The sequence below is a fragment of the Grampus griseus genome, assembly GCF_964374135.1.
Source record: "Grampus griseus genome assembly, chromosome: 11".
NCBI lineage: Eukaryota > Metazoa > Chordata > Mammalia > Artiodactyla > Delphinidae > Grampus > Grampus griseus.
Window position 1 is genome coordinate 6,608,436 of NC_139005.1, and position 25,985 is coordinate 6,634,420.

The 25,985-nt window shown below is 37.5% G+C and overlaps 1 protein-coding gene across 4 annotated transcripts in view; it reads right to left on the reverse strand.

Moving 5' to 3' along the window:
- The window catches only part of CD163 (CD163 molecule), a 36,138-nt gene extending 17,919 nt beyond the window's left edge, over positions 1 to 18,219 (reverse strand). For 2 of the 4 annotated variants that reach the window (XM_082665002.1, XM_082665004.1), the window contains exons 1-8: positions 18,081 to 18,217; positions 16,861 to 16,947; positions 15,900 to 16,220; positions 12,594 to 12,914; positions 10,336 to 10,656; positions 9,493 to 9,813; positions 475 to 789; positions 63 to 377 (exon numbers count right to left, since the gene is read on the reverse strand). In XM_082665002.1, the coding sequence (XP_082521128.1) occupies positions 63 to 377; positions 475 to 789; positions 9,493 to 9,813; positions 10,336 to 10,656; positions 12,594 to 12,914; positions 15,900 to 16,220; positions 16,861 to 16,947; positions 18,081 to 18,126 (2,047 nt within the window). In that variant the 5' untranslated portion in view covers positions 18,127 to 18,217. Of the gene's footprint in view, positions 1 to 62; positions 378 to 474; positions 790 to 9,492; positions 9,814 to 10,335; positions 10,657 to 12,593; positions 12,915 to 15,899; positions 16,221 to 16,860; positions 16,948 to 18,080 lie in introns of all 4 variants that reach the window. The other 2 variants (XM_082665005.1, XM_082665003.1) reach the window with 2 other exon arrangements.
- Between the last annotated feature and the right edge of the window lie 7,766 nt (positions 18,220 to 25,985).

Below are 25,985 nucleotides of genomic sequence, written 5' to 3' on the forward strand. Positions count from 1 at the left end.
GCCCTCTCTTAAGGCACACCGCCGTGGGAGAGGCTCACCGTTGGCTGCCCTTTTTCTCTTACCTGAGCAGATTACAGAGGCCACTTGCCCCAAAGAACACAGCGACGCACCCAGAGCAGTCATGGGACAATCTCCCATGTGCCGCTCAGTCCCAGTGCAGTGAAACATGTGCCTCCAGACCTGCCCACTTCCTTTCCCAAAAGGTGCTCCTCTTGGGGTAGAAAGGGCAACTCCACATTTAAGCTGCTGGCAGAGAACATGAGCATCTTCCATGTCCCAGTGAGAGTTGCAGAGAGATCCCCACGTCCCAAGAATCTTGAGCTCCACTCTTCCCTCACATGGGGACTTGCCATGAACCAAGCGAACTTCTGTGTATCCTGAAAGGAGACAGGGCTTTAAAAAGATGTCTGTGACTACCTAACCCTACCCTCTTCACAGTATGGGAACACGTTGAACATGTGCTCTGGGTCTCACTTGAGCAGACTACTCCAACATCCCTGCTGTGTCTACAAGTCCCGTCTGGGCGGGGTGCTACTGGGCAGAGTGAAAGATGGGACTCGTGCCCCTCACACTGGAATTCTTCAGCCCAGATCTGTCCGTTTCCTTCTCCAAAGTGAGCTCCCCCCAGGATAGAGACGACTGTGCCGCATTGTAATTCCCTGCATAGCACGCTGGCCGCTTCCAGAGAGAAGTCAGAATCACAGACGGTGCCCCAGGTGTCGCCATGTTTCACTTCAACACGACCAGAGCAGGGAATGTCCCCTCCGACTAGTCTGGGTTCCCTGTGGGCTGAAAAATAATATTTCAGTGAGAGACAACATGATTCCAAGATTTTCCTTCATGATGAGAGTGAGGCAGGGAGTGAAAAGTGAGAAAGGGAAGCTATTCTCTCCTCTTGGCTTTTCTGCCTAGAGTTCGGCTTAGCAAATTCCAGACCTCCCCATCCTTCATTGGACCACTTCATCGGAGACAGTTCTGGAACTTTGCCTCCTGGAACCTGTAATTCCTGGAGCATGATTACTCTTTCCTTTCAGTATTTTGCCTATATTAAGCATCACACTGGAGACCACAGATAATGCGTGTCCATTCTCTCTACTTTTTAGCCCTATATGCAGTCCTTCACCCAAGCGGTCTGCCCCAACCATTTCAAATGGTTCTAGGTAAGGATTTTTAATATATCAACACTTCCTGTTTCCAAAATGAACAGCAGACCTCTTCTTCCCTGTCACACTTGACCCGAGATGCTCCTTTTCCCTGTTTTCTCCTCCTTCCTGCCTGACAGTGCTTTATCAGAACCTTTCGTGTGTTCCCCAACCAAAGTTCTATCCTCCTTTCTCATCTTCTCAATGGACATCTTCTCTTAACTGCCAATAAATATGTTTTCATCTATACATTTCTCTTTAAATTTATATGTATAAGCAGATCTACTTGGACATCTGGAACTTAAGGTGTTCAAAATGGAATGAATTATGTACTGACAAGCCCATGGTATTCCTTACTCAACTAATGGTATCGAGGACCAAATTAGAATCACCTGAAATTGGACCCCCTTTTTATCTCCCCATAAATCATGGTAATAATGATAGTAGTGAATATTAAAGTGAACACTTATCTTGTGTATATATATATATATATATATATATATATATGGCATTTTAGTAAGTATTTAACAAACATTATTTCATCCTTACAATTGCCTTAGGGTATAACTATTAATAACATTCCAGTTTTACAGACAAGGAAACTAAAACATAGAGAACTGTAGTAATTTGCTAAGGTCGCACAGCAAATTAGTGAAGGGCCAGGATTTGAAGCCAGGCAGTATACTAGAGAGCCTAGAATCGTGATCCCCTATAATACACCGCACATGAAGAAGCCACCAGTATGTGTCAGTCCTCCAGCATACTTTTCCTCCATATTTATAGTTACTTTGATGTAATTTGTCATCATATGTCATGTAGACTTTTAATTTATTTATTTAATTTATTTATTTTTGGCTGTGTTGGGTCTTCGTTGCTGCACGCGGGCTTTTCTCTAGTTGCGGCGAGCGGGGGCTACTCTTCGTTGTGGTGCACGGGCTTCTCATTGCAGTGGCTTCTCTTGTTGCGGAGCACAGGCTCTAGGTACATGGTCTTCAGTAGTTGTGGCTCATGGGCTCTAGGGCGCAGGCTCAGTAGTTGTGGCGCACGGGCATAGTTGCCCCGCGGCATGTGGGATCTTAGTTCCCCAACCAGGGATCGAACCCGTGTCCCCTGCATTGGCAGGCGGATTCTTAACCACTATGCCACCAGGGAAGCCCTGTCATGTAGACTTTTGCAATAGCTTCCTAAGTGGTCTCCTAGCTTCTAAATCCTCTTTCCAATAAATCTACACCATGACCAAGAGTGTATTATTAAAGTTCAAATATTTTCACGTAATTTCTTTGTCTTCAAGGTAAGTTGGTGTTTCTTTACTACTTATATAATAATTTATCTTTTTAACAAATATTATTAAGAACCTACAAAATTTTAGGCATTGGATGGGCACAGAGTTCAGTCTATCAGTGAGGATAGATAATTCTAATACTACTAATAATAATCATAACCACAGTAGCTAACATGTATTGATCACTTGCTGTGTAATTCCCATGAGGGAGTAGATATTATTATTATCACCATTTTTTTCTTTTGAGGAAATTGCAGCACAGAGAGCTTTGGCAGCTTCCCCAATATCACCCATCTATTCAAATTAAGGGGGGATAATAAGCATTGTTTTCTTAGCATACTTGAAAATACTCTATGATGTCACCTGAAAAGCCTTAACATCTATTACTCTACCAATCATACCGGATACCTCAGCCTAAATGTGCTTTCTCAAGCTTCTGTACTTCTGCAGACACTTTTCTCTCTACTTATTACGTATTTCCCAACCTTATGTACCTGGGAAAAAATTACTTCTTTTCAAGGCTGCTCAGTTTCTCATTAATTGCTCTCTCCTTCAAGAACACATAATTTAGTAGAAGATACACATGTTCAAATAATAATTTGAGTCCAAAACTAGATACATATTTTAGATACAAAACTAACAAATGAAGGAGTCACCAGCTCTATTAAATCTGAACTGAGTTTGATAAAAAGATGAGGAGTTTGCCAAGCAAATAATGTGTGATATGGCATTTAAAGAATACAGTCATGAAATAGCATGATGTAATTGAGAAATTATGGATAATTTACCATGGTTGGAATTTAAAACGTAAAGAAAAGACACACCAGAAATAAAGCTGAAGAAATGGGGCTCAGGTTTTAAGGACATTCTTTGCCGGGTTGAGAGCACACTCATCAAGATAAGTGTGAGTTTCTTTTAACATACTCAGCGGTAATTCAAGTTACGTGCGAGATACAAACTATTTCCTTTAATTCATCTTAAAAGAGAGGAAAGAAAGGAAATGCATATGAAATTGGACTTTCTAAAAGGTATAAGTCTTTTAGAGATGCCTGCTGTTAAATATCACTAATTTTTACGATCCCTCAACATTACTATCAGCATGACACAGATACACTATCAGCCCTCGCCAATTTCCTAAAGTGTTCTAGATCTTACTATATTCTCTGTTATAGAAGCATAAAATAACTCAGCACGCAAAAATTTCACCACTTATCCATTAAATATGTACAAAGCAAGTTCTACCCAAATTTGAGTTGAAGAACACGTTGCTTTCTAAACACAGCTAAGACTTTAAAGCAAATAATGCCTCTACAACACAAATAATGAGATTCTTGAGTCAAGTCCTTGATTTAATCTTGTTGAATCATTATTTGAGCATGAAATTCCTCCAAGATATCATTAGCTAATATTCATATAATCCTATTCCACTTTTGGACAGACCTAAACCTTGGAATAAAAACAGTTTCTTAGATTGAGCCAAATTCAGCTTTCTTTTAACCTCTTGCTCTCTCATCTAGATCAATCTCGAACAAAATAAAACACAACCAGTGAAAAAACAACCTCCCCCCAACCAAAAAAAAGCAAAAACAAATAACTTTCTCTTTAATGGTGAAAACTTGTGAAGCACTTGAAAACAAGTCCCTTCTGTAAGTATCCTCTTATTTCCTTTGTCATAAAATATTTGAGTTCAGGGCAAAAGAGAAATTATTCTACCCAGAAATGTCTTGGAGACTGTATCCTCAGCCTTTATTTCATGAATCTGCTTGTAACACATTAATCTGTACCACAGATTGGCTTCCTTATACCATTTACTCTGTGTACATGGTTAGAATATTGGTAATTTACCCCTTTAAGGGATTTTTTTTTCCTGTTAAACCTATGAGTGCATTTTAACATAAAAGCCATTAATTGAATTTTTGTGCCTGGATTTAGCTCCTTTAATCAATAAGTTAAACTCTCCCTGACATCAGTAACTAAATCTGTATCCATTTCTTTCTGTAGAAATGAAGAAATGAAGAAATGGAGAAATGAAGAACAAATATAAGAAAAATTAATTAGAGTTACTTCCTTTTGTTTAGTAATAGATAAAATACACAATATGCTTTAAAGAAGCATTGATACATTTTCATCATTTATTCCTTTCCAGACTCTGAAGAAGTATAAATCATTCTAGTCTCAAAATTATTTTTTAGACTTTAGTAAAATAAAACACAACTCAAATGAACTATTTCTTAGGTTCAGATGTCCTCTACAGCAAATATACAGTCATCACAAACAAAATGTCCGGGATTCAAAGCAATTTTGTGGCCAAAATTCTTAGACTTCTTTGTAGCTGGCTTGTCTAAACTACGTGTCAGGGATAAATTGTTACTTTGTCTTTCTAGTCTTCCAGCTTTACTTAGTTCTGGCCCCTATCAGCCATAAAACCTTGTGCTTTATAAAAGTCTAAGAATTTGAACAGATTACGGAATTCGTAGTTTGAACTTGACAGGCACAGAGACGGTATTTCCATAATTTTTTTCCTGGAAATCTTCTGAAAGTGTCAAGTAAATCAAAAAATAAAATTACAAACTCTATTTCTAGAAAAACAAGGAGAGAGCTAAAATCTAGGCCCCAAAATAAGTATTAATAGAAGAGCTTCCAAAAAGCTACAGAAATATAGTAAGAGAGATTACAAAAGGAAGCAAAGTGCACATACGGCAGATAGCAAACAAAAATATAATTTTGTGAAGAGAGGGGCCCCCCTTAAGTTGCAGATTTATGCTATGTGCGATTTCTATTATAGGCGGCTTAATAGAATCCTAAATAATTCAGAATGTGTTATCGTAAGTGAGGTACTCTAGTAATAAAACCTAAATTTTGGATGTGGTTGAATGGAATTCATGGGCAGAATATACTAATGACTCAGATATTGTAGGCCGGAAAGCTAATAAGTCATGTTATCCATGGTAAGATATTTGGACAAATGTCACCTTGAAAAGAAAACCACGTGCTTACTAAAGCTGAAAACTTTGAGAACATACTGGGAAAAGTGTAAAAAAAGAAAAGTATACTTTTATAAAGGTATAAAGAAAGAAAAATATCAGAATGTTGACATGGCATGAATCCTCCTTGCCACTTTTAACACTTAAGAGAGAGGTAAGCTCAGTCTAGAAGAAGCTAGACTGCAAGAAGAAATGGAAGGATAAATACTAATTTCGTGAGGGAGTGGCCAATAAATTAAGAGGAAGGGCCTGGTCACAGGACAGATCAAAGTACGTAATTTATTCTTTGTTGTTACTTTCACATGGCATTGGGTTAAAGCAAACAGACTAGAAGCCTACTAAGTTTGGAGAGAATTTTTTGCTGACTTTGAGGGCAGCCGACATCGGCTAATGATTACTCAACCCTAAAAGCAATCCAAGGGTCCCTAAATCAGTATCAGCAGAGAGTGGGTTGTGAAAGCTGTGCAGCCCCCGGACAGGTATACTCTCCAAACCGAACTTAGAATTGACTATGAGAAAGATGCACTAGGAAGTACTGCCCTGAGAAGAGCACCTGGGCTCATGAAGGACAGCGCGCAGAGAGCAGCTTCTCAGAGGGCAGAACCTGGTCTATCTAACTGGCTCACCAACACATTTCGTCACTTGCAGGGCAACTCATTATCCTTGTCCAGTAGCATTTGATAAATTACTGCAGAAGAACAACTCTAGGTGCTTCTTGGTGACCACAGCACCACCCAAACAGCCTTAAACTTCTTACCTATTTGACTGATTTTAAATGAGAAAAAAAATTTTTTTTTCTTTAGCCACTCAGGTGGTATTTCTTGTAGTTGCAGCTGAACTTCATACTAATTAAATAAAATAAATTAATAGGAAAATAGACAACCCTTTCTAAATTTAGAAGGAAATTATCAGACATACAAACATGCTTACACATTCCCAAACACATGCAAAGGCCCCATAAAGGTCATAGAGTGAAATATGTTTTCAGTTGTAGCATATTACACGACAATAAATATTATGTCATATATAATTATGACAACATAATAACGCATAATATGACTAAGTTAAGGTCAAATACATCTCCCATTTCAAAAAAGTAACTCTATCAGAGTCCTTTTCAACATAAATCCCAATTCTATTATGAGTACAAGTGATGCACCTGGAACAAAATTATTTGTAAAGGTTGAAAGTAAGAGAATAGAAAATAAAGCAACAGGTGAGATATTAACATCAGACAAATTTGATTCAGAACAAAAATTTGGGGGGAATTTCCTGGCGGTCCAGTAGTTAGGACTCCTCGCTTTCACTGCCGAGGGCGCAGGTTCAATCCCTGGTCGGAGAACTAAGATCCCACAAGCTGTGTGGCATAGCCAGAAAAAAAAAATTGTTCAACCATAAAAGATGGAAACCTTATAATACTAAAAAGAGCAATTCACAATGACCACATAACAGTCATAGGAAGTTCTGTGTCCCAGATTCACAGAGCATCAATTCATCAATTATACGATATAGCTACTGGTACACTCAGTGGAAAACCTATAACCTCAAATGGTTATATTAATAAACAGGAAAGAATCAAAATTAATTAAGCATCCAACTTGAGAAGTTAAGTCTCATATCGGGCTCCCCAGCCCAGGGATCCTGCACCAGGAAGACAAGCGCAGGGGTCCTGCATCCCCAGAACGTTTGGCTTTGAAGGCCAGCAGGGCTTACTTTTGGGAGAGCCGAGGGTTGTGGGAAATAGAGACTCCACTCATAAAGGACACACACAAAATCTCACCCTCTCCGGGACACAGGGCAGAAGCAGTAATTTGAAAGGAGCCTGGGTCAGATCCACCTGCTGATCTTGGAGAGCCCCCCGGAGAGGCAGGAGGTGACTGGAGTTCACCCTGAGAACATAGACACTGGCAGCAGTCATTTTGGGGAGCTCATTCTACCACAAGGATACTGGTGTTAGAAAAAGTCATTTTTGGAATCCTCTCTTTAGCTTATTAGCACCAGGACTCAGACCCACTCACCAGCCTGTCAGCACCAGTACTGTGAGACCAACCAATTTATCAGGCAGCAACACCCCTCCCCCACTACTGCCCCTACCAGCAGGCAGGCTTCCTTGAGACATCCTGAGCCCACAGCTACCTTGGAACATGGCCCTGCCCACCAGAGGGCCCAGGACCCAGCCCCACACGACCGTGGGCCGGCACTAGCGCAGGGACCACTAGGACCCTGCAGCCAGAGCCTCTGGGACCCGGCTCCACCCACCAGAGGGCTGGTGCTGGCCCTGGGACAAGCCTTATCCCCCAGTGGACAGACCCCAGCCCTAGGACCACCGTAGCCCCACAACCTGCCTTGTCAGGACACAGCCCACCCACCAGGAGGCCAGTACCAGCACCTCTGGGACCCTGGCCCTGTCCATCAGCAGGCCAACACCAGCTCTGGGATTCCTGGGCCCTATAGCTGGGACCCCAGGACCTGTCTGCCTTCCAGTGGCTGGCATTAGCCCCAGGACATGGCTTCATGCATCAGTAGGTGGGCACCAGCCCCAGGATCCCTTGGACATTGGTCCCACTGACAAGCAGGTGGACACCAACTCTGAGACATGTTGGACCCCTCAGCCATCTGCCCCAGGAACCAGCTCCACTCACCAGCAGGCCAACACTAGCTTTGGGACACCCCGGAACCCACAGCCAGCCATGTCAGGAAAAAGCTCTACCCACCAGCAGTATGACACTAGATCTGAGAACCCTAGCTCTGCAATCACCCATTGTAGAACCTGGCTCAACCCACAGTGAAACAGCACTAGTCCTGGGACACCCCTGGTCTCTGCAGCCAGCTACCCCATGCCAAACACATCAGAAGGACTTGTGCAGTCAACATGGGGGGCACCCCTAGAGCATATAGCTCTGGTGACCAGAGGGGAGTGTGCTGCTGAAAGCATAGGACATTTCCCACAAAAGGCCATTTCTCTAAGTTTGGGAAATGTAACCAATCTACCAGATATGTAGAACTGAAAACAGCAAGTTAGGCAAAATAAGGCAACAGAGGAACATACTGCAAACAAAGGAACAAGATAAAACCCCAGAATAAGAACTAAGTGAAGTGCAGATAGGCAATCTACCTGATATCAAACACAATGGTGAAAAGCTGAAAGCATTTCCTCTAAGATCAGGAACAAAGGCAAGGATGCCCACTCTTGCCATTTTTATTCAACATAGTATCTAAAGTTCTAGGAACAGCAATCAGACAAGAGAAAGAAATAGAAGGAATCTAAACTGGAAAGGAAGAAGTAACACTGTCACTGTTTGCAGATGACGTGATACTGTATATAGAAACTCCTAAAGACGCCACCAAAAAACTACTAGAACTCATCAACAAATTCAGTAAAGTTGCAGGATACAAAATTAATATACAGAAATCTGTTGCATTTCTATGCACTAACAATGAACTATCAGAAAGAGAAATTAAGGAAACAATCCCATTTACCATCACATAAAAAAGAATAAAATAACTAGGAATAAAGCTACCTAAGGAAGCAAAAGACCTGTACTCAGAAAACTATGACACTAATGAAAGAAATTGAAGATGACTCAAACAGGTGGAAAGATATACTATGTTTCTGGACTGGAAGAATCAATATGGTTAAAATGACCATACTACCCAAAGCAATCTACAAATTTAACGCAATCCCTATCAAATTACCAATGGCATTTTTTTCACACAACTAAACAATAAATTTAAAATTTGTATGGAAACACAGAAGACCCCAAATAGCCAAAGAAAATCTTGAGAAAGAAGCACGGAGCTGGAGGAATCAGGAGCCTTGACTTCAGACTATACTACAAAGCTACAATCAACAAAAGAGTATGGTACTGGCACGAAAACAGACACATAGATCAATAGAACAGGATAGACAGCCCAGAAATAAATCCATGCACCTATGATCATCTAATCTATGACTAAGGAGGCAAGAATATACAATGGAGAAAAGACAGTCTCTTCAATAAGTGGTGCTGGGAAAACTGGACAGCTACATGTAAAAGAATAACATTGGAATGCAACTTCTTAACACGTTGATTGAAAGTCTTACCTGAGCAGGTAACTCTGGCTTCATCATAGTGATCACAACTAAGTCCACCCCATTGCCAATTCTTGCAGTCCCAAAGAGAAGTTTCATTTCCATTACAGCTGCTTAAAAACAGCCATGTGTTTGTTGCCTTAATTTTGGAATAAACTTGATAGGATGTTTTGAGTGCAGATCCACATCCCAGCTGCGTGCAAACCACATCAGCTTCTTTCAGTCCCCAGCCTCTGTCACACACTTTCCCTATCAATTTCTGAATTTCCACCTCCACTGTCCCAGCACAGTGGCTGCCTCCACCTTTAAGTCTCAGTTCCAGATCTGATCCATCTGCAAAAGAAACATAAACTTAGGCCATAGATACATACGGAGGTTAGCTCCCAAAGGGTATTTTTAAAATCTTCTTCCTTCCCAGATACTGAGACACTGAAAATTCTGGCTTACCCATCTCCTGGCTTTTTGAAGAGTCAGTATAAACCATGAATTTGGTTAGAAATGGGATTACAGTTTCAAAACTTAATAAAAATTGTCAGTGACTAAAAAATACGAGCAAATCAGATATAAAGAAAAGACTTGTATCATTTTGTCTCTTGGAGCTCCAGGTAGATTTAGAATTTGAAATGTGGTCCCTAACAGCAGTAGGAAAAATTATTATAGAAAATAGAGTCAGACAACCCACCAAACTAGTCATATAAAGAATGTGTTAAAGATTCCTCACAACTGTAAAAGAATTCCCAACAAGGAAATTATTAGATATTTCTCTCTCTCACATCTCACACCTATTCCTACTCCTAAAGAACACAGGTCCTTCCTCCTCTGTTTTTCTTTTTGTTCTGTTTTGTTTTAACTTACCAGAACATATCACACCAGCATCTTCATTATGATTGCAATAATGCTTTCCCCATTCTTGGTGTTTACATTGCCAGAGAGCAGACTCATGTCCATGGCAGGAAACACTGTCAAGCCAAATGTGTCCAACTCCTTCACTGGCGTTGACTCGACCAATGGCAGTGACGGCAGTTGGACATCCCAGTTGCTTACATGCCACAGCGGCATCGTTACTATCCCAGCCATCATCACACACTGTCCCCCATTCTCCTTGGAATTTCACTTCTAATCTTCCTGAACATTCAGTGACTCCATCTACCAGTCTCAGGCTCAGGTCTGCTCCCTCTGTAAGAGGGAAAAAAAAACAAGTCAGTGATAAAGAAACAAGAATGAAGGTGCTCTAAACAGCGGTACCTGAGATGAGTTAAGGGGGGAGATATAAGGAGAGATAGAGAAAACAGTGATATATTACCACTGAAAATCGTTAAAGATGGAAGGAGGAGTGGATCAGGCAAGAAGACAGGACTTTCTACGGATTGGAAGTTTGGGACTAGCAGACGCAAACTATTATATATAGAACGGATAAACAACAAGGTCCTATTGTATAGCACAGAGAACTATATTCAATATCTTGTACTAAACCATAATGGAAAAGATCAATCAATCAATAAAAATTAAAAAAACAAAAAAGAAGACGGGGCTTTTCACTATGGAGAGCATGCATTATAGGAAGAGTTCCTAACAGGAGGCCCAGGGACTGAAATTTATCTAGAGATTCGCTTGTTTGATCACCGCAGATTTTTTGTTGGAATTGTTTTTTTCCCTTTTAAATATATGTTTGCAGGTGTCTAGGTGGGACCTACACACTCCTGTTTGCCTCAATACTCAATACTCACTTTTGCCTCTGACTTCATTGTCTACCCAGACTACCTGGTTTGTATTACATGCCTGACCCCTTTCTGACCACTTCTGTAGTTGAAACGCAAAGCAAAGAGAAAAGGGACCTCATCATTACTACTTTCAACTTCCCCCAATCAATATTCCTCAAAGAACAGAACTTGATTCTAAGTAATATCCTATAATAAATAAATTGCTTTTTTCCTCAGGCAGTTTTGGTTCTTGTTGTCACAATGCTGTTTATTGTGATTACTCAGGATGTATAAAACACACTGAGAAGAAACGTGCTGACTGGGGACCTAGAAAGATTTTGATGGGTAAAGGGAAACAGAAGGTACATACTGTGTTTTTTCTATGCCAAATCCCTTTCACTTTCTTCAACTAACAGAATCCATCTTTTCTGTAGGAATCCCATTCTTTGTGGTTTAGACTATAGATGGTCACATTATTCAACAAGAAAAAAGCCAATTTGGGAATTCCCTGGCTGTCCAGTGGTTAGGACTCCGTGCTTTCACTGCTGTGACCGGGCTTCGATCCCTGGTCGGGGAACTAAGATCCCGCAAGCCGCGCAGTGCTTGGATGGAGCCAACTGTACCTCCTGGGTTTCCCGCTTTTCTGAGTCAGTATTGTCTCATTTTAAAGTTAGTTTGGATTGAATTTCCTTCATTTGAAAAAAAAATACCTGGTGAATACAGGGACATTTTTACCCTAGTTACATTTTCCTAAATATTCCCTGGGGTTCAAGACTTACTAGGTCTTCAAACTCGGCACTCAAGTGAAGAAAGGAGAGTGACAGTCTTGTACACGCAAAGCCATGTCCCTGTCCCGTAATCAAGCGTGAAACATGAAAGTTTCTAGACAGACACAGTGCCTGCTCATAACATAGCACTAGTATAAATGAGGTTTTAATAGGAAACCAATTTTTTTAATCATTTGATTCTGTGAATTTAAGAAAAGGTGGGTTTAAGAAAGGGTGGGTCAAAATGGCTAAAGAGGAGACTTTTGTAGGTAGAGGGTGATAAAGGGGGTGCTCTGAAACATACAGAAAGCAAAATTTTAACCTGTTTTTAACAATTAACTCTTCTTTTTCTTTCGTTTTTTTTGGAGGGATGGGGGGAGTGGACTATTCTCTAAACACTTCCTTCTACGCTCTTGACTTGGATCTCAATTTCACTGTCATCATTCCCCCCTAACCTACTTATCCTAATTACAGTTAAGGTAAAAATTCCACAGGTATCAGAACTGCATCCTGAAATGAGGTAATAATAATAAGGCGATAAAAGAAGCAGACTTCATTATGTTTTTAGGAGTTCAGCCTTTTGAGACTTTTGTCCCCTTTTTTTGTCCTCTCATGGAGAACAGAAAAAGCACAGGCCAGTCCTTACCTAAGCAAATCACTCCAGCATCCTCAGCGTGATCGCAGTTATGCTTTCCCCATCCTTCATGTTTGCAGTTCCAGAGAGCTGACTCAGTTCCATTGCATACAAGGTCATCAAACCAGATTGGTCCAGAACCTTCTCCAAAATTAGCTGAACCAGAGAAACTGACAGCACTTCCACATTCAAGTTGTTTACAAACCACAGAGGCATGATTTATGTTGAAGTTATCGTCACACACAGTGCCCCACTGTCCTTGGAATTTGACCTCTATTCTTCCTGAGCAGCGGTTTCCCCCATTCATCAGCCTCATCTCCAAATCAGATCCATCTAGAGTGGAGAAAAGACCAGAATTCACAAGTAATATTTATTCAGAAGTGATTTTAGAAAATAATATTCCTCTAGTCACTTGAGATTTGATCCTATCCTTAAAAATGATGCTTCATTTTGGATGCTGCCCCTGTTCACATTTTGGAGAATTTTAATCTTTTGAAAACCAACCAACGATTAATCTGTAAAAACATCTTTTACAGATTAAACTTTACTTTGTGCTTTGTTTTGTTTCCTTCCATTACTGAGGCATAATAAACACTTCTATGTAGAAATAGATACGTTTGCCTCAAAGTATTTATTTAAAAAGCTTGAAAAAATAAAATTTGTTCATACTACAAAGAAGCAAAAATGAAAAACCAGTCATTTGTTGAACAGTTAAAATTTTTATTTTAATCTTTTTTTATGATCATCAGTTTAGAGCATGAATGATTGCTTGAAGTTGAATTTGAAATTAGAAAACAGGAAAAAGCAAAAAAAATGCATAAGCATGCACGATAGTTTGCAAAAGTGGTATACAAAACATTAGACATTAGGACTTCTCTAGTAGCACAGTGGTTAAGAATCTGCCTGCCAATGCAGGGGACACAGGTTTGAGCTCTGGTCCTGGAAGATTCCACATGCTGAGGAGCAACTAAGCCCGTGAGCCACAACTACTGAAGCTGCGTGCCACAGCTACTGAAGCCCGCGTGCCTAGACCCCGTGCTCCACAGCAAGAGAAGCCACAGCAATAAGAAGCCCGCACACTGCAACAAAGAGTAGCCCCTGCTCGCCCCAAGTAGCGAAAAGCCCATGCACAGCAGTGAAGACCCAATGCAGCCAAAAATAAATAAACAAAATTTTAAAAAAACATTAAAAATTGGGGGAAAAAAGTTAATCAAGATAATTTATTTCTTACCAATTTTTTTCTGAATCAAAGCTTTCTTTTCCCTCCCCCGAAGCACCTGCTACCATTTTTAGCAAAGAATGGCTTTTTCATAAGGAAAATTCTCTCTATAAGCTATCCTTAGATTTTCTATGATGACTAAAATACCTGAGAAAAAGAGACTTGGGATGAAATTTTGGGACACCTAAAAACCAGAAACTGTTGGTGGTTGAATAAAATGCTTAGAAGTTCTTTTCTGAAACAGTAATTCAATTTTAAAAGCACTGAACTCCAGACAAGGACCTCTACTCAACAAGATTTTGTATCATGAATAGTAATAATAGCTTACAATCAAAATGTGCATATGCTGTTCCAAACGTATTACATATGCTATCTTCAGTCTTCACAACAACATTAAGCATTATGTGTCATTACCACTATCTCTACTTCACAGATAAGCAAACTGAGGTTAAATAATTGACACAGGATCCAACACCCAGAAAACAGTAGAGACAATGTAAAAAAACCCAAACAAACAAAAAGCAATCTAGCACCAGAGTCTATCCTCTTTACTATTATGCATGTGATAATAATAGAATTTCCCAATAATAGAATTTCCCAAGCAGATGCTCTGAGGATTGAGCACTGACCAGGGTAGAGAATCTCAGAAATACAGACTCTGAAACCTCAGAAATATGAATTCAGAAACCTCATGAAACTCATGAATCCCTGAGTGGCTACACATCCCTTTCTATTATTACACGCCAGTTGGAGGTTTAGGTGTATAAACTTCAAAAACCAAGTTTGATTAATGTCATCCTTATATAAAGGATCCTTATGTAAAGGTATGAAAACCAGAACACGAGTTAAAAGTACTACACTGATGTCTTAGCTTCAACAGTCAACTCTATAGACAGCAATAATTATAGTAAGAGCCTGGCAAGATTTATCATCATTTTTAACTTTGCCGTAGATGTTACAGTTGTTACTTCTTATCTTTCCCTGCAAAATGATTAACAATAAAAGACAAGAAGAGAAGAAGGGGGAAGAGGAGAAGAATGGAGGAAGAGAAGGAAGAAGAAAGAGAAATGAGTTGTCTAGGTAATGAGAAGCAGTGAGCCACGAGGAAACTCATGTTAATTTTTAACACCTATTACCTACCAGTGTACCAGCAGCTTTACGTGTATTATATCACTGGGTGCTCAGAAACTGAAGTTTAGAAAGATTTAGCAACTTGCTCAAAATAATAGCATTAATGAGCAGCTGAGCAATTTTCTAGATACTAGCCTGTGTTGCTCCCATTACACCACCATGCCTGAATAGAGATTAGTCCTTTCTAAAATCAGTCCTACGGAGGAGATGATCTCTCCTAGAAAGGCTGGGTGGTGATAAAGTTGCATAAAGGTCAACGACATGAGCAAAGAGAAATTGGAAGCCCGGGAATCTGAACTGGGTCAGAAACATGACCTTGGGATTTGTCAGCAGAAATGTCTGGGCTATTGTAAGGACAAGTGAGATGAAACTTATAAAATGTTTTATAAATTAAAACTAAAACTACCTTGTAATAGTAAATGAATAGCATTGTACAGTGGAAGAAGCAATTCTACTTTGCAAAACATCCTTCCTCCAACAAAAAAGGATTAGTGCTAAGAATATTTATTTCCTGATAAAGTTGATTATCAATTAATGGGCAAAAGGGTCATGATTTATGGGTCAATGCATGAAAGCTGCATTTTACGGGGAAAGGGGACAAGGAATTAACTTAGATATTATGATATTTTTATGTAGAAGTAGAAAGTTATCGTAGGATTACTTAATATGAAATTGAAACTAGTCGCTTCCTCATTGATTGCAGTACTCAGAATCTCTTTTGATTTTTTTTAAAATATGGGCTTTGTCATGTGTTTTCTGGTCTTTTAGCAATGGATTGGGTAATTTTATACGTGGACTAGATTACTTACAGAAAACTGGCTCCCATAGATTTTTTTTAATTGTTAACCCATAGATTGTTAATTGTTAACCCACAGATTGTTAATTGTTAACCCATAGATTTTAATTTAACCCATAGATTTTTTTTCACAAAGCATTTCATGTTAAGGCTTGACTTACGCAAGTCTTACCTGAGCAGGTGATTCCAACATCCTGTTGGTGAGTACAGTTATGCTTTCCCCACCCATCATGTTTGCAGTCCCAGAGAGCTGATTCATTCCCTCGACAAGAAACATGATCCATCCAAATGCGTCCAGAGCCTGCACTGGAATTAGCCCATCCAGTGGCTTTGATAACAGTTGGACATTCCAGCTGCCTACAAACAACGGAGACTGCGGCCAAGTCCCAGCCATTATTACACACAGTTCCCCACTCCTCCTGGACTTTCACCTCCACTCTCCCAGAACACTTGTTTTCACCAGCTGTTAGCCTCAGCTCCTTCTCTGTTCCTCCTGTAACAACAGGTAAGGGCAGCAATCGGTCAAGATCCAAAGAGCAAGTAGAAAATTATTATTCTTTCGATTACTTATTTATTTTTCAAAGCCAGATTCGAGAAATATTTCTGGACCTATCCATGGTACAACAGGAGAATGTTATTTCATTCAGTATCTCAGGCTTCAAGTTAAGCAGTGACATAAACCCAGTAAATCTGGGTAATCCAATACTGTACGATCTCTTTATTTAATGGCTGATATTCTTTGTAACGTCAATCTATATATTCTCATGGATAGTTTACTATAAAAAAGATATTACAAAATTTTATAGGGATAAGCTATGTAAGTTTCTCCAGGATCCTAAGATCTGTAGAAAGAAGGCTGAGGGTGAGGATGAAAAGGCCAGTTGTAAGGAATGTAGTGCCTATTTCACACATATATGGAAAATACCATGAATTTTTCAAATGCTAGTTAAAATCTAACTGAAACTTATTGACTCAAATGGAAATTGAAATGGAGATATTTTCCTATTATCTTCTACTTTGAAACCATGAAGCATGTTTTTAGATGCTATTTAGCCTTCCGGAGAATTATTTGCTTTTTAGTGACTCTTGCCACAGTGGGCTAAGGTTGTGAGTAAATTTGACAGTGTACTCACCAAGAGAACGGGTGACCAAACAGGCACTGAGAACTGAGACCACAGCAATAGCAAAGGGACTTAAGCGGGCAGAACATCTCCTAAATTCTGTGAAAAGACGAAAGAGAGCAAAAGTAGAGTCTTCCCAAAAAGAGGCTTTGGAGGAGACAGATAGTTTCAGAGGTTTGAGGTTAACAAAGAAGGTCAAACCAAGACAGAATATCCTTCCCCCTAAAGGCAGGCAGGAAAAATTCGTACCCAGGATCATACAGCCTCAGTGAAGTAGCTTTGAAAACGTTCATGTTTATAGGCAATCTAGGGGTGAGGAATTAGAAGAGAGTTGGGGATGGAAAAAGCATTGCAAGATTGAGCCTTAAAACCTGGAAAACTGAAAAGGCATTGATGAAACTTAGAAGCGGGCAGTTCTCCCTTCAGGCACAGAGCAATATTCAACCACGGATACCCTTATCTCCAAGCCTACCAGATCCACATTATTAGATGGCAAGTTCCATGAGGGAATGAATTATATCTATCATGTTCACCAGTTTCACCAGTACCTGGCACAGTGCTGCTAAATAGTAGTTGAACAATACATTGGAGGAAAAAGTGACAAAGATCATATTTGAAAACCCCACTATTGGGCCTTATCTCCAAGAATAGCATAAAATGCTCTATCACTCAATTCTCCTTCTTACTCTCACCCAACAGTAATTTAAAAGTAAAAATGCTATGACAGTCACTTCTCTGCGATAACTCACTGAACTGTGCATGTATGACCTATGCTTTCATGTGGTATGTTATACCTCAGTCTAAAAGCTTGAAAAAAAAAGTAAGAATGCTAAATAAGTTTAATGCATCCACATAGGTTACGAAGTAGATTTCAACACTCAGGCGTGTTATTCTAAATGTCCTCTAGGGAATCAACTTTCAATCAATACGCATTCCTCCTTGTTCTATTTTTCTAACAACCGTTAGCTTCAAACTCAATACAATTCAGTTAATTTTAGTTCCTTACTTAATTGCACCTCAGCAGTTGTACAGACTTGATGCCAAATCTAATCCTTATCTCACATCTTCAATTTCGAATCTATGGGAGATAAAACGTACTGCCTTATAGGCTTATTGCCCTTTGCCTATAACTTACCCTCCTGATGCCCATCACTATTAAATGAGATCCACTGACTTCCAGAATATTGCTACACTCCATTAAAGGGTAAATAGAACAAATGAGAAGCTTTTACCAGTAGATCCAGAGTTTTCATGTAGCACCATTCTGAGTTTGTCCATTCCAAAGTTTTATGATACTTAAGTCTTCTTGTATTATTCCCTAGGAATGTTCTCCTAAAGAAGAGGACCACTAAGAATTCTAAAAATCATTTCACATCCACAAAAAAACAGGAAGACTTCATAATGGAGGTGGAGTCAACCAGAAAAGGGAAGTAATTAAAAGAGCGAGGTTCTCTTTCGTGCTCATGTTTTCTTCCATTTGGGACATGAAACAACCAAAGAAAACTGAGAAACATTCACTACAGATTTATAAAAATTAAAGGGGAAATATTGACTCATATACTGTTGTTATTGAATTGAATATTTTAAATTTCTGCACCTTGTTTTGGACTAATATATTAGAAGCATAAAATAGCTATTGTTTTGTAGTTAAATTATGTCAAAAAATTAAAGTAAAATAGGCAAAATATAATTAAATCACTAAAGCTTGATTGTTATAACAACTTTTAATATTATTTGCATAATCAAATGTGTCTAATGAATAATTTTGTGCAGATTACCTATAGACAGCACTTGCATTTCTTTTCTTTCCTTTTTCAAAATTTTTATTGGAGTATAGTTGACTTACAATGTTGTGTTAGTTTCAGGTGTACAGCAAAGTGAATAAGTTATAAATATGCATATGTCCACTCTTTTTTAGAGTCTTTTCCTGTATAGGTCATTATGGAGTATTGAGAAAAGTTCCCTGTGCTCTACAGTAGGTCCTTCTTTGTTATCTATTTTTTATATAGCAGTGTGTATATGTCAATCCCAATCTCCCAGTTTGTGCTTCCGCCTCCCCCCACCGCAACTTTCCCCCCTGGTAACCATAAGTTTGTTTTCTACATCTGTGACTCTATTCTGTTTTGTAAATAAGTTCATTTGTAACATTTTTTTAGATTCCACAAATAAGCGATATCATATGATATTTGTCTTCCTCTATCTGACTTACTTCACTCAGTATGACAATTTCTAGGTCCATCCATGTTGCTGCAAATGGCATTATTTCATTCCTTTTTCTTTTCTAATGGGATGAAGCAATAAAATTAGCCAAGACTGTTACAAATTCTACAAATTGTGAAATAAAAATTTACAAGACTTGATTTTAGCTCTAAATAAGTCAAATTCAAGTAAGAGAAATACATCTAATAGCAATAATGAACATAGTTTCAAAGCACAGTGTGAAAAATAAAGAACTAGTCATACCAACTAGAAGACAGGAACAAACAGTTAGAAAACTCTTTTCTGTGATAAGATGCTTAAATTGTATCCTAAAGTATGAGAAGCACTTTGCTAAAAGGAAAAAAGAGAAAGGGATTTAAGGTATAAGAAACAAAAAAAATAGAAATAAAGACAATTCTCACTGGGTTTTTTTCTGCATTAGGAATAAAGGAGGTTGAATAGTATTTTTTTTCTAATTTTTATTTTATACTGGCTTATAGTTGATTTACAACGTTGTGTTAGTTTCAGGTGTGCAGCAAAGTGATTCAGTTATACATATACATATATCTATTCTTTTTCAGATTCTTTTCCTATATAGGTTACTACAAAGTATTGAATATTGTTCCATGTGCTATACAGTAGGTCCTTGTTGATTATCTATTTTATATATAATAGTGTTTATATGTTAATCCCAACCTCCTAATTTATCCCTCCCTCCCCCAACTTGTAACCCTTTGGTAACCATAAGTTTGTTTTCTATGTCTGTGAGCCTATTTCTGTTTTGTAAATAAGTTCATTTGTACCATTCTTTTTAGATTCCACATATAAACCATATCATATGACATTTGTCTTTCTCTGACTTCACTTACTATGATAATCTCCAGGTCCATCCATGTTGCTGCAAATGGCATTATTTCATTCTTTTTTATAGCTGAGTAATATTCTATAGTATATAAGTACCACATCTTCTTTATCCATTCATCTGTTGGTGGACACTTAGGTTGCTTCCATGTCTTGGCTATTGTAAACAGTATTGCAATGAATATTGGGGTGCATGTATCCTTTTGAACCATGGTTTTCTCCAGATATATGCCCAGGAGTGGGATTGCTGGATCATGGTGGCTCTATTTTTTTAAGGAACCTCCATACTGTTCTCCATAGTGGCTGTACCAATTTACATTCCCACCAACAGTGTAGAAGGGTTCCCTTTCTCCACACCTTCTTCATTTATTGTCTGTAGATTTTTTGATGATGACCATTCTGACTGGTGTGAGGTGATATTTCATTGTGATTTTAATTTGCATTTCTCTAATAATTAGTAAAGTTGAGCATCTTTTCATGTGCCTGTTGGCCATCTGTATGTCTTCTTTGGAGAAATGTCTACTTAGGTCTTCTGCCCATTTTTAAATCAGGGTTTTTTATGTTTTTTTTTTTATGTTGAGCTGCATGAGCTGTTTATATATTTTGGATATTAACCCCTTGTTGGTCATATTATTTGCAAATATTTTCTCCCATTCAGTAGGTTGCCTTTATGTTTTGTTGATGGTTTCCTTGGCTGTTCAAAAGCTTTTAAGTTTAATTAGGTCCCATTAGTTTATGTTTTTATTTCCATTACTCTAGGAGATGGATCAAAGAAGATATTGTTGCGATTTATATCAAAGAGTGTTCTGCCTACGTTTTTCTCTAAGAGTTTTATAGTATCCAGTCTTACATGTAGGTCTTTAATCAATTTTGAGTTTATTTTTTATATATGGTGTTAGAGAGTGTTCTAATTTTATTCTTTTACAAGAAGTTACCTGCTCAGGTAAGACTTTCAATCAATGTGTTAAGAAGTTGCATTCCAATTTTATTCTTTTACAAAGCTGTCCAGTTTTCCCAGCACCACTTATTAAAGAGACTGTCTTTTCTCCATTGTATAATTTTGCCTCCTTTGTCATAGATTACTTGATCATAGGTGTGTGGGCTTATTTCTGGGCTTTCTGTCCTGTTCCATTGATCTACATTTCTTGTTTTTGTACCAGTACCATACTGTTTTGATTACAGTAGCTTTATAGTATAGTCTGAAGTCAGGGAGCCTGATTCCTCCAGCTGCATTTTTCTTTCTCAAGATTGCTTTGGCTATTCGGGGTCTTTTGTGTTTCCATACAAATTTTAAGATTTTTTGGTTTCACTTTAAAAAGCTGAAATAATTCATCACCAGTAGACCCACACCACAAGAAATGTTAATGGAAGTCTTTCAGGCAGAATAAAAATGGTATTAGATAGAAATACCGTTCAACACAAGGAATGTAGAGCACCAGAAATGGTAACTACATAGGTAAATATGTGGTTTTTATCATATTTTTAAAATAATTGATTGTTTAAGCAAGAATAACAGTTATACAAGGTGAGCTTATAACAATGTAAAAGGAAAATGTATGAAAATAATAACACAAAGGGTGAAAACACAAATGAAAGAATATTATTATAAAGTTTATTTACTCTATGTAAAGTAGTCAAAGGCAGACTATGGTGAGCTAAAATCGTATACTATAAACCTAAAGCAGCCACTAAGATAATAAAACAAAGCGTTACAGCTAATAAGCCGATAAAGTAGATAATATGAGATCATAAAAAGTATTTAATTAATCCAAAAGAAGGCATAAAAGAGAGGTAAAATGAACAAAGAATAGATTGGAGAAGTAGAAAATAAAGAGCAAGATAGTAGATTTGTACCCAACTGTATCTATAATCACATTAAATGTAAATAGAGCACACCCAATTAAAAGGCTGAAATTGTCAGACTGGATTAAAAATCAAAATTCAACTATATAATGTCTAAATAATATAAAGAAAAAGTAGAATAAAAGTAAAAGGTTGGAAAAAGACATGCCATGCTAACACCAATTTAGAGGAAGACAGAGTGACTATGTTAAAATTAGCACAAAGTGATTTCAGAGAATAAATATGTCCAGAAATAAGGAAAATCATTTCATAATGATAAATGGTGCATTTATCAAGAGTACATATCAATCCTAAATGTTTGTGAAATTAATGTCAGAGCTTCAAAATCCATGAAGCAAAAACTTACAAAACTGCAAGGAGAAATAGAAAATCCAGAATTATAGTAGGAGGTTTCAAAATCTCTCTCAACAATTTGTAAAACAAGTAGGAAGAAAATCAGTAGGAATAGAACTGAACAACACTATCAATCAACATAACCTGAACAACATATATAGAATATTTCTTCCTATAACAACAGAACTTACATTCTTTTCAAGTGCCTACAGAACACTTCCTTAGATAAGGTTTGGGGGCATAAATAAATTCTCAACAAATTAAAGTAATTCAAATCGTACAAAATATCTTCTCTGATCACATGCGAGTAGAAATCAATAACAGTAATATCTTTGGAAAACCTCAAATATTTGGAAGCCAAAATAGCTCACTTTTAATAATCCAGTGGTCAAAGAAGAAATCCATTTTGAGTTTATTTTTGTGTATGGTGTTAGGAAGTGTTCTAATTTCATTCTTTTACATGTAGCTGTCCAGTTTTCCCAGCATCACTTATTGAAGAGGTTTTCTTTTATCCATTGTATATTCTTGCCTCCTTTACCAAAAATAAGGTGACCATAGGTGCATGGGTTTATCTCTGGGATTTCTATCCTGTTCCATTGATCTACATTTCTGTTTTTGTTGCAGTACCATACTCTCTTGATTACTGTAGCTTTTTAGTATAGTCTGAAATCAGGAAGCATGATTCCTCCAGCTCTGTTTTTCTTTCTCAAGATTGCTTTGGCTGTTTGGCGTCTTTTGTTCTTCCATACAAATTGTGAATTTTTTTGTTCTAGTTCTGTGAAAAATGCCATTGGTAGTTTGATAGGGATTGCATTGAATCTGTAGACTGCTTTGGCTAGTATAGTCATTTTCACAGTGTTGATTCTTCCAATCCAAGAGCATGGTATATCTCTCCATCTGTTTGTATCGTCACTGATTTCTTTCATGAGTGTCTTATAGTTTTCTGCAAACAGGTCTTTTGTCTCCTTAGGTAGGTTTATTCCTAGGTATTTTGTTCTTTTTGTTGCAGTGGTAAATGGGAGTGTTTCCTTAATTTCTCTTTCAGATTTTTCATCATTAGTGTATAGGAATACAAGAGATTTCTGTGCATTAATATTTTTTTTGTGGTACGCGGGCCTCTCACTGTTGTGGCCTCTCCTGTTGTGGAGCACAGGCTCCGGACGCGCAGGCTCAGCGGACATGGCTCACGGGCCCAGCCGCTCCGCGGCATGTGGGATCTTCCTGGACCGGGGCACGAACCCGTGTCCCCTGCATCAGCAGGTGGACTCTCAACCACCACGCCACCAGGGAAGCCCTCTGTGCATTAATTTTGTATCCTGCTACTTGACCAAATTCATTGATTAGCTCTAGTACTTTTCTGGTAGCATCTTTAGGATTCTCTATGTATAGTATCATGTTATCTGCAAACAGTGACTGCTTTACTTCTTCTTTTCTGATTTGGATTCCTTTTATTTCTTTTTCTTCTCTGATTGCTGTGGCTAAAACTTCCAAAACTATGTTGAATAATAGTGGTGAGAGTGGACAACCTTGTCTTGTTCCTGATTTTAGTGGAAATGTTTTCAGTTTTTCACCATTGAGAACAATGTTGGCTGTGGGTTTGTCATATGTGGCATTTATTATGTTGAGGTAAGTTCCCTCTATGCCTACTTTCTGGAGGGTTTTTTTTTTAATCATAAATGGGTGCTGAACTTTGTCAAAAGCTTTTTCTGCATCTATTGAGATGATCCTATGGTTTTTATTCTTCAGTTTGTTAATATGGTGTATCACATTGCTTGATTTGCATATATTGAAGAATCCTTGCATCCCTGGGATAAACCCCACATGATTATGGTGTATGATCCTTTTAATGTGCTGTTGGGTTCAAAAAGAAAAAAATCAAAACAGAAATTAAAAAATATTTAGGAATGAATAAAAATGAAAATACAACACATCAAAATTTGTGGGATGTCACTAAAACAGTACTTAATGGGAAATTTATGACACTAAACACCTACATTAAAAAAGAAGAAAGGTCTCAATTAATGGCATCAATTTAAGAAACTAGAAAAAGAAGAGAAAATTCAACCCAGTAAGTAGAAGTTAGAAATTACTAAAAATCAAAGCTGAAATCAATGACATAAAGAACAGAAAAATAGAGAATATAAATGAAACCCAAACCTGGTTCTCTGAGAATGCGCATAAAATGGTTAAAACTAAAACTAGCCTGATTAGGAAAAAGAAAGGCACAAATTGCCAATATTAAGAATGGGAATCACTGGAAATTCTACAGAATTAAATGAAAGTAAGTGTATAGTATAAATCAGTATAAATACTCTTTGCCAATAAATTGACAGTTTATATCAAATGGACAAATTCCTTAAAAAGCACAAACTACAAAAGACCACTGAAGAAGAAACAACCTGAAAAAATATAAACTTACATCTAATACATATATATGTATATGCATTAAAATTACTAAAAATCTTCCCACAATGAATATTCCAATTCCCATTGGCTTCACTGGTAAATTCTAAGAAATATTTAAGGAAAAAAAAAATTCTAAACAAACATTTCCAGAAAATAAAAAGTAGTGACTACTTTCCTACATGTTCTATGAGGCCAACATGACTTGATATCAAAACCAGAAAAGACGTTATAAGGAAGGAAAATTACATATGAATATCTCTCGAAAACATATATGCAAAACTCTAAACAAAACGTTAGCAAATAAAATCTAACAATATATAAGATGATAATATATCATGACCAAGCAGGGTTCATCCCAGAAATGTAAGGTTAATTTAACATTCAAAAATCATTATACACAACTCATTAAATTAAGACACTTAAACAGAAAAATAATTCAATCAACTTGATAGATGTAAAAAAGCTTTTCACAAAGTGTTATATCAATTCACAATAAAAACTCTTAGTGAACTAGGTACATAAAGGGCACCTATGAAAAACCTACAGTTAAAATCATACTTAATGCTGAAAGACTGAATGCTTTCTCCTTAAGATCAAAAGACAAAAACGTTCATTTTAATCATTTCTATTCAACATGGTACTGGAAATACTAACCAGTACAATCAGTCAAGGTAAAGAGCTAAAAGCATCCATATTGAAAAGGAAGTAAAACAGTCTTGTTTTGCAGATGACACAATCGTCTGTGTAGGACGATTACAATCTAATATAATAGAATCTACAAAAAGACTACTAGAACTAGTAATTGAGTTTAGCAGGGTTGCAGGATACATGATCAATATACAAAAATCAAGCAACAAAAAAAATCAGAAATTGAAATTGAAAAAATAAATTCCATTTGTAGTAGTATCAAAATTATACAAAATATTTAGGAATAAATTCGACCAAAAATGTGAAAGTCCTATACACTCTAAACTACACAATATTCCTGAAAGAAATTAAAGAAGACTTAAATAATTTGAGAGGTATACTGCGTTCTTGGGTTAGAAGATATTATTAAGATTTCAATGCTTCACAATTTGATTTCTAAATTCAGTGTAACCGGAACCAATATCCCAGTGGGTATTTTTTCATAAAAACTGGAAAATTGATTTTAAATTTTATTTGGAACTGCAAAGGGTCTAGAATAGCCATAACAAATCTGAAAGTGATGAACACGTTGGAGGATTAACACTAGCCTATTTCGAGACTTATTTATAGAGCTGCCATAATGAAGACACTGTTGTATTAGCATAACCAACACATATATGGATGACTGATTTTTGACAAAGTATATAATATTGTCAACAAATGGTGTTGAACAATTGGCTATCCAAATGCAGTAATGTAAATTTCAATCCTTAAGCCATATACAAAAATTAACTTAAAAGGGATCACAGACATAAATATGAAACCTAAAACTACACAACTTTAAAAAG